The following is an 8,648-nucleotide window of genomic DNA, read 5'->3' on the forward strand; positions in this document are numbered from 1 at the left end:
CTTACAAACAATACTTTAATTTAGTTGTGGCAGCCAAGGTTATGCATTAATCTTTTACACCTATGATAGTCAATAAATTAGATGTGTTCCCTAAGCTAGCCTATGTATGTCAGTGTGATGAAAAGCAAATAAAGAAGATTATAATTGGTTTGCTGGTTACCCCAGGTGCGCTTGCTCTGGTGGCTGGTGGATTAATGATGCTTTTACCTGAAACGAGGGGAATAAGGCTACCAGAAACTATCAGCGACGTGGAGGACATCATGAGGTATTTATCATTAGGGCACGTTCTGAGTCAGTGTCTGCACTTCCTTCCAAAGCTCTGACAGATTGTTCATGCTCTGTTCCGCCTTGTCCCTACAGACTTTACAGACGCGGCCAGGATGACTGTAAGGAGATGATCAACCTTCGAACATCAGCCTAGGGAAGAGAAAGAAAGAGCACCTGGGAAAGAGTTGATAATCAGAGCTAACTAAAACAAGTCACTTATCAATCAAAATAATACCAATTGATGGTCAATACTCAAGCAAATTGAGCATTGAATGATAAGCAGAATGTTTGTCATTTTGATTACCAAATTGTATATTATTCATATATATATCAAGTCAAGTCAATTTTCCTAATATAATAATGCTTGAATTGAATGATACTATTATTTCCAGGAATTTGATTGTGTGGTTCTGACAGCTGGGATGATTGACATTGTGTGTTATTTTATTGTATAGTTCAGGCATGGTACTTTGAATATATGCCTGAAGAGTATTTGTGTGGGGCTGGTTAAAATACCTCATCTTGACATGGGTAGTATGGTCAACCACACTATCTGATAAGATGCACAGTGGATAACAGCAGTTGTACGATCACTCGAGTTGAGTATGATGTTCTCCCAAGATGTTATTCCCTTAAAGGAGATTACCTATGTGTGACTTTGTTTAGTGTGGGGAGGCTGATGCATGAGCAGCCAACACCAGGCCCTTGGCAGATCAGGGTCAGTGTCCAGTGGCATGGCATCCAAGATGACTGGGGACCCTTCACCACTACAACCTTCCTCCACCTTCACTGCCATTGTAATAAGTCTTCATCTTCCACCAGCTCCACCGCTGCGGTCTTGGCACAATAGAAATATCACAGGAGTACTGTAGATGAAGCACCTGATATGACTTAATAATAAGGAAATTAACTTTAATTATGAATTTTAACATTTTTGCATTTAAGAAGAACCTGCTGAAAAAAAAACATTTGAATAACTGGTGTTATGTTTTTGTGAAGAGAACACAATGAATATTTTTCTAAAATTGAATACTATTCTAAAGCAAATGATAGAATAGAAATGAAAAGCCTGTAACAACTGAAGAAACAAAAATTGGAAAAAAAACTGAAATTAAGATAAACATTTTGTACATGTGAAAATAAAATGTGTTGCTAATGATGTGCCATTATTTTGCTGTAGGATTGGGATAGTAATCCCGATTGGGATTGGGAATTGGATTATAATTAGGATTGGAATTTGAAATAGAATTAGAATTGGGATTGGGATTGAGGTTGGGATTAGGATTGTAATCAGGATTGGGATTGGGACTGTGAGGTGTTTGCTGTGGTAGTTTCCTTCAGATCTGTGTGACAGAGGGTGGGATGAAATGAAATAGTGCAAGCTGACATTGAGTCTGTCATGTCAAAGATCGACACAATGAATCACACAGCCTCTGTCCACCGTACCCAAGTCTAAAGCACCAAACACCTCTCAGTCCCAATCCCAATCCTGATTACAATCCCAATACCAGTATCATTCCTAATCCTAGCCTCTCCATCCCAATCCCAATTCGTAGTAGAAGGTGGGCCGTATACGGAAAGTGGGGATGCAAGGGTCTGCACTGACCTCCCCCCGCTCACCACACTGACAATAACAGTTCAGGCACCAGGCCTGGAAAGCGAGGGCCACCTCGAGTCCTGGGAAAGCCACCTCTCGATGATGGAATTCACTACCACCTCCAAGTGGCCAGTGAGCCTGGTAGTTGGTTTATTATTGCTACCTGTACTGAGGCAGGGTGAAAAACTTTGTTTTACATAGCGTCCACACAGATATTCAGCACACTGAAGTGGTACAAGGGAAAGCTATAACATGAGTGCGGAATTCAGTGTTACAGCTAGACAGGAAGTGCAGTGCGGGCAGGCGACAAGGTGCAAGGTCATAACGAAGGAGATTGTGAGGTTAAGAGTCCACGTTATCGTACAAGGGGGCTGTTCAATGATCTTGTAACAGTGGAATAGAAGCTGTTCTTCAGCCTGGTGGAACCTGCTTTCCGACTTTTGTTTCTCCTGTTGATGCGGGGAGAGGGAGAATGTGGGGGGTGGGGTGGGGAGAGGGAGAATGTGGAAAGGGTGGGTGGGGTCTTTGGTTACATTGGCAGTGCGGTAGAGACAAGTCTATGAAGGGGAGGTGGGTTTCTGCGATTAGGGGAGAGGGAGAATGTGGGGGGTGGGGTGGGGAGGGGGAGAATGTGCAAAGGGTGGGTGGGGTCTTTGGTTACGTTGGCAGTGCGGTATAGACAAGTCTATGAAGGGGAGGTGGGTTTCTGTGATGTGCTGAGCCGTACCCCACACTCTCTGCAGTTCCGTGCAGTCAAGGGCAGAGGTAAGATGCTTTCTATGCCGCGTTGATCAAAGGGAGCGGGCAAGTCCTTTAGCCTCCTGAGGAAGTAGAGGCGCTGGTGCACTTTTCTGGCCATGGCGTCCATTGTGGTTTGAACACAACAGACTGTTGGTGATGCTAACTCCTCGGAACTCAGAGCACTTATTCCTCCCAAGCCCAACACGGTTGATATAACCAGGAGAATGTGCACCCCCCACCCCCGAAGCCAGTGACCAGCTCTCTTGTTTTCCTGACAAGGTTGTAGTCCTGACGCCATGTCATTAGGCTCTCCGTCTCCTCACCTTGATCTGAGGGAGCCAACGTCACTGTCCTCTCTCGGTTCAACATCACCATCATTAGCACGTTCTGTGGGCTTGGTGGAACAGGCTGTGCTGCTCACAAAACTGACAAGAGCTACCAGAGAAACTCCACTCCAGACTCTGTCATGGAAAGAAATTTCCAGCTAGAAAGTGGACCCTCATCATTTGGGATGCATCCTCTTCTCGTTACTACCATCAGGGAGGAGCTATAGATACCTGAAGACCAACATTCAATGTCTTAGGAACAACTTCTTCCTCTCTCCCCTCAGATGTCTGAAGATCTATGAACCCAAGGACACTACCTCACTTTTCCTTTTCTGCAATATTTATCTATTTATTTGTTTACCTTTCCATTTCCCTAATTTATTTATTGTAAATTACAGTAGTTTTTTATATCTTGCACTGTACTGCTATCACAAAACAACATATGTCAAGACAGGTGCCTGTGAAAACAAAACTGATCCTGTCTCGAGGACATTCTCAAAGTTTCCTCAGAAAAGCATAAACTCCCTGCTGAGCTGAGGGAACCTCCGGGCCATGCCTGCACTTGGCCGAGGAGGGGCAGTTGGGTTGTCACTGACTCTCCGATAGGAACACACAGAGGCTCAGCACAAACTGTATGTGGAGTGGGCCTACCCCCTCAGAAACCTCCGTCCCACTGGTACCATTGTCTGCAGGGCGAGCATTGGGCTCCTCAGGACCAACAGAACCAAGTCACCCCTCGGTCCCAAGGAAGGAAAGAGGCAGGGAACTGAGTGAGACAAATTGTAAACTCAGAATCCCAGCTGCAGAGTTGCAACTTACAAAAAATATGAAAATTCATCACACTTTTCAATAAGTCCCTGTCCATTTCTCCTGCATTTTCATATTAAAATGTGTGGAATTCATTGCTACAGGTGGCCATAGAGTCCAAGGCATTGGGTGTACAGTGGATTCCAGTTAACTGGGCCGCCAGTTAATCAGGGCAGCCACTTATTTGTGACAACTACTAGAGAACAAAAATAAATCGAGAAAAATACCAGAATTTCTTTTGCTTGCTTGGCACACTCTGTCGCTCAGTTGGGACAGGAGATTGTTGCCAAACAAGTCAGCTAGCGTCAGTCACATGCACGTCATCTGGCATTTAGACACTGCACTGTGCTTAGAGTTCTTGCTGTGTTAAAAACAGTTCTTAAGTAGTGTCACTTGCATGTTTGTGTCGAAAAAGCAGTGATTTTTGTCACTGATAGTTGATGAATAATAAACAATAAGACTATTTATTTTGCTCACTGTGGTTTCAAGAATTCAGGCTTGGAGATGCCCGGAAGGGCCAGGTACGAAAATGAAACTATTTCACTACTTCAACAAGTTAGGAACTATGAAGAATTTAGGGGTATTGACAATCATTGTGAACGTTACAATGAAAATGAAGATTTGGACAATGCAATCATTGAAAACTCTGTTTGAAGGCAGTCTGCTATCTGCACAAAGGATCTGTGTTGATTTTGTTCAATCAATCAAAAGAACACATCAATGTGCACTGGAAGATTTTCAGGGTCACGTCAGTGTAAATACTTCTATAAACCAATGGGCTTCTCACTTAATCCGCAGTGTGTGAGAGCATTAGCAAAAAGACCATAGATGGTAAGATGTCAAAGACATTGCACAGGTTAGCCTGCTTGGTATGACTGTGAACTTTGAATGAGCTCGGTGATACCCTAAGTGTTCACACAAAGCAAGGAGATCAGAGATGATTCTCAGAGGGCATTGACAAATGGGTGCTGAGGGCATGTTTCTCCTTATGGGGTTTCATTGAAAGGACAAGCCTCTCATCCAGGAGTTAGCCAGGTGAATTTCCCATCCTAGAAAACCAGTACAGTTGATATTCTATCATCTGTATTGTGATATGGTCTTCGACTGGAACTCTGAGTGCAGCCACAACAGATATCTGCCCCTGCTCCTGCTGGTGGGAGATAGGGTGAAATTAGCTGTCTACCTTACAGCTACCTTCTCGAGGTGTTGGATTTGATCAGAAAGTTTTTCTTTTTTCTTGCTTTCACTCTCAGTTTGAGCTGCCCAGTTCTTTCTTTTTCTCTCTTTTTTGTGTATATTTTAATTACAAAAGTTTCTTTATCTTTTTTTTCTTTTTATGGATAAGAGAATCAATTATTTTCTTGTCTATTATATACTATTAGATTAATACTATGCATGATCTTGATAATATTTATTTTACCTTTTATATGAATTGTTATTGATATAGATATTTGAGATGATTCTTCTCTTGTTTATATATATGTACTCTCTAATTTAACTAAAAAAAAGATTGATAAAGAAAGAAATTAGCTGTCTAACCCTGCCCGAGAGAAATATCCACACTGAGTGAAACAAGAGGAAATGTTACTGACCATTTTGGAGGAAATTTGCTGCCTTTATTTTTTTCAGTCTCCACGACAAATAATAATAAACTCCAGCAGCAGCCTGATCAGAATAACACAGGGAATATTATCAATATAAAGTGCAAGATAGATATGTACCAATGACAATAAGACATTGATGTTGCTGAAATCTCAATGTATTAACTGTCCGGTGCTATCACACCTCTGAGGGATGTTGGCCCACTTACATGCTGTTGACTAGATTGTTTATCTTATCCCTGGAATTTTTAAAATTTACAGATACAGCACAGTAAAAGGCACATCTGGCTCAACAATTGCATCCATGTGACCTTTAACTTACCACACGTCTTTGAAATGTGGGAGGAAACCAGAACTTCGAAAGGAATGGCACATGGTCATGGGAAGAACATACAGACAGATGATTGTCCTTTCAGACAGTGCTGGGATTGAACCCATGCCACTGGTGCTTTAGTAGCGTTACACTAACCACTGTGTCAAATCTGTTTAGCATTCTTGACATTTACCAAGCACCTTTAACATGATATAAGATCTTTACTTTGCGGGATTACGATCAGACAAGATCCACTAGCAGAGTGACGATAAGAGCAGGTTGTACGTGGCATTGTAAGGAGAACTGAAACAGGAAACCTGTGAAAGGAATCCCAGGGCTAAGGGCCTGAACCTTTCAAGGCTCATCTACCAAAGCTTAAGGCTCAGAAAATCAGACCAGAACAATGCAGCTGGAGCTTTATACAGCTTTGGTCAGAACACACTTGGAATATTGTGAGCAGTTTTGGGCCCCGTATTTAAGAAAGGATGTGCTGGCATTGGAGAAGGTCCAGAGGGAGTTCATGAGAATGATTCTGGGATTGAAAGAGTTAATATAAGAGGAGTGTTTGATAGCTCTAGGCCTGTACTCACTGGAGTTTAGAATAATGGGGGGGGGGGGTCTCAATGAACCCTATCAAATGTTGGAAGTCCTGGATAGAGTGATCATGGAGAGTATGTTTCCAATTGTGGGGGAGTCTAGGACCAGAAGGTCCAGCCCTTGAATTCAAGAACATCCCTTTAGAACAGAGATGAGGAGGAATTTCTTTAGCGAGAGGGTGGTGAATCTGTAAAATTCATTGCTACAGAATGCTACAAAATTCATTGTGGAGGCCAAGTCATTGGGTATATTTAAAGCGGTGGTTGATAGATCCTGGATTAGTAAGGGCATCGAAGGTTATGAGGAGAAGACAGGAGAATGGAATTGAGGGGGTTAATAAATCAGCGATGATTGAATGGCAAAGCAGACGCAAAGGGGCAAATGGCCGAATTCTGCTCCTGTGTCTTACGGTCTTATGGTCTAACTCTTGCAAGACTGGGGAGCTGACAAAGCTTACAGGGGCATTGAGGAGAAGGTGGCAGAATTTGAACAGTATGCTAAAGCGAATTCAAAGTTCAACGTACACTTATTACCTAAGTAGGTATACTACATACAACCTTGAGATTTGTCTGCTTACTGGGAGCCACAAAACAAAGAAACCCAATAGAGCCCATTAACAAAAAACCCGTCTAACACTGAATGTGCAGAAAAAATAAACTGCGCAAACAATAAAAGTAAGCAAAGAACATTCAGAACTAAAGCTCACAAAAGTGAGTCCACATCTACAAAGCCTGGCACGGCTGATTCAGGAGCCTGTTAGTTGCGGGCCACGGCCTCGGTTCAGCACAGACACGTCACGGCACAGTGAGCTGAACTGGACTGTCCCTGGCCTCCAGCCCTGACACCCTGATCTTTCCAATCTGTATCGGCACCAAACCCGTCCAAACCTCAGATTGTTCACTGCTTCCGGACCTGGACCCCACCGTTTCGATATGCTCGCGGGCCCGGTGGTTGTCGCCTTGATTTGGCCCATGCCTGACCTTTCCAAGTCAAAACAAGCCTTGTTTGCAACTTTGGTGAATTGGAACCAGGGTGACTATTGGGTTAAAAACCAATTCGTGTTTAAATGCATTGAAGCATGCAGCCACATCCCGAGTGATGCACCTTTCTGAAAAAAGAATTTCAGACTATAGACACACCAGAAGTGCAGCAGCTATTTTGAACAGGCTAGCAACAACAAATACCTGTCACGGCGACGGTAGCGTAGCGATGAACACAACACCATCACAGCGCCTGTGATTACCGATCAGGGTTCCAATCCCACTGCTGCCTGTATGTAGTGTGAGTGTTCTCCCTGTGAGCACGTAGGTTTCGTCTGGGTGCTACGGGCGCTTTCCACCCACACTCAAAGCGGTGTGGGTTTGGGTTAGTGAGTCCTGGGTATGCTGTGTAGGCGCCAGGAGCATGGCGACATTTGTGGGCTGCCCAGCACAATTCTCGCTGATTTGATTTCATGCTGTATATGTGACAAATAAAACTAATCTTTAAAAGTAACTCTTATTTGCGTTGGTATTAGTTTTGTGGGATCTGTAGAGCTGGTCGTGAAGTGGCAGTGATTAAGGCTGCAGCCTCTGTAGGTGCTACACGAGATTGTTCATTATTCCTTACAGAGCCGTATTAATTCCAGTGACACTCCAACGCGGGAGCACATACCAGACCTCAGTGAGGGTCAGCAGTGGGTAAGGTGACAGCCAGTGTGGATAACTTCACTCACCTCAATGCCGATCTGACTCCACAACCCACAGTATCACTTTCAAGGACTTGAGAACTCTGTGTTACTGACTTACTTTTTAAAATTATTTGCACAATTTGCCTTTTGCACATCATCAGACTTCATTGTTGATAGGCTTTCATAAATTCTATCATATTTCTTTATTTTCCTGTAAATGAAAATGGATCTCAGGGTAGTTTCTGGTGACAAACAGGCACTTTGATAATTTCACTTTGAAGCTGTGAAGCAGAGGCTCCACCAGCTGTGCCACCGTCTTGCCCTTTCCACATTGTCTGGGGCATGTGTGATGTGATCTCCACAGGGGCAGCAGAACCCAGGACGTAAACCTGGCACCATCAAGCTGGTCGTTGGAGATCGAGATGTTTCCACCGACAGCGTTAGGGAACCACAGGGCAAACCAAACTGCTTCAGAGCACCGGGCCACAATGGCCAGATGGATGATGTTGAACTTGGGGTGTAGAATTGTTCTGTTTCTTGTAGTCTAACTTTCTTATACTTGTTTGTGTTTTAGTATAATCACCTATAGACATGTGATTGTTCAGCAAGCTGTCTCGTAGTAACAGCTGCCTCTGTATTTTTCTGGAAACTTCTGGTTTCAGTAGTAGGAGTCACGTTACTTGAATCTGTCTGTCTTATTGGTTAACTCTTATCAATGGTATCTCTATTA

General features: G+C 43.4%; 1 protein-coding gene across 1 annotated transcript in view; it reads left to right on the top strand.

Annotated features, from left to right (window-relative positions):
* The window catches only part of LOC132403130 (solute carrier family 22 member 3-like), a 45,026-nt gene extending 43,600 nt beyond the window's left edge, over nt 1-1,426 (top strand). The window contains exons 10-11 of the mRNA XM_059986431.1: nt 166-265; nt 361-1,426. Of these exons, the coding sequence (XP_059842414.1) occupies nt 166-265; nt 361-421 (161 nt within the window). The 3' untranslated portion in view covers nt 422-1,426. The remainder of the gene's footprint in view (nt 1-165; nt 266-360) is intronic.
* The last annotated feature ends 7,222 nt before the right edge of the window (nt 1,427-8,648 follow it).

Source organism: Hypanus sabinus, chromosome 12 (assembly GCF_030144855.1).
Source record: "Hypanus sabinus isolate sHypSab1 chromosome 12, sHypSab1.hap1, whole genome shotgun sequence".
NCBI lineage: Eukaryota > Metazoa > Chordata > Chondrichthyes > Myliobatiformes > Dasyatidae > Hypanus > Hypanus sabinus.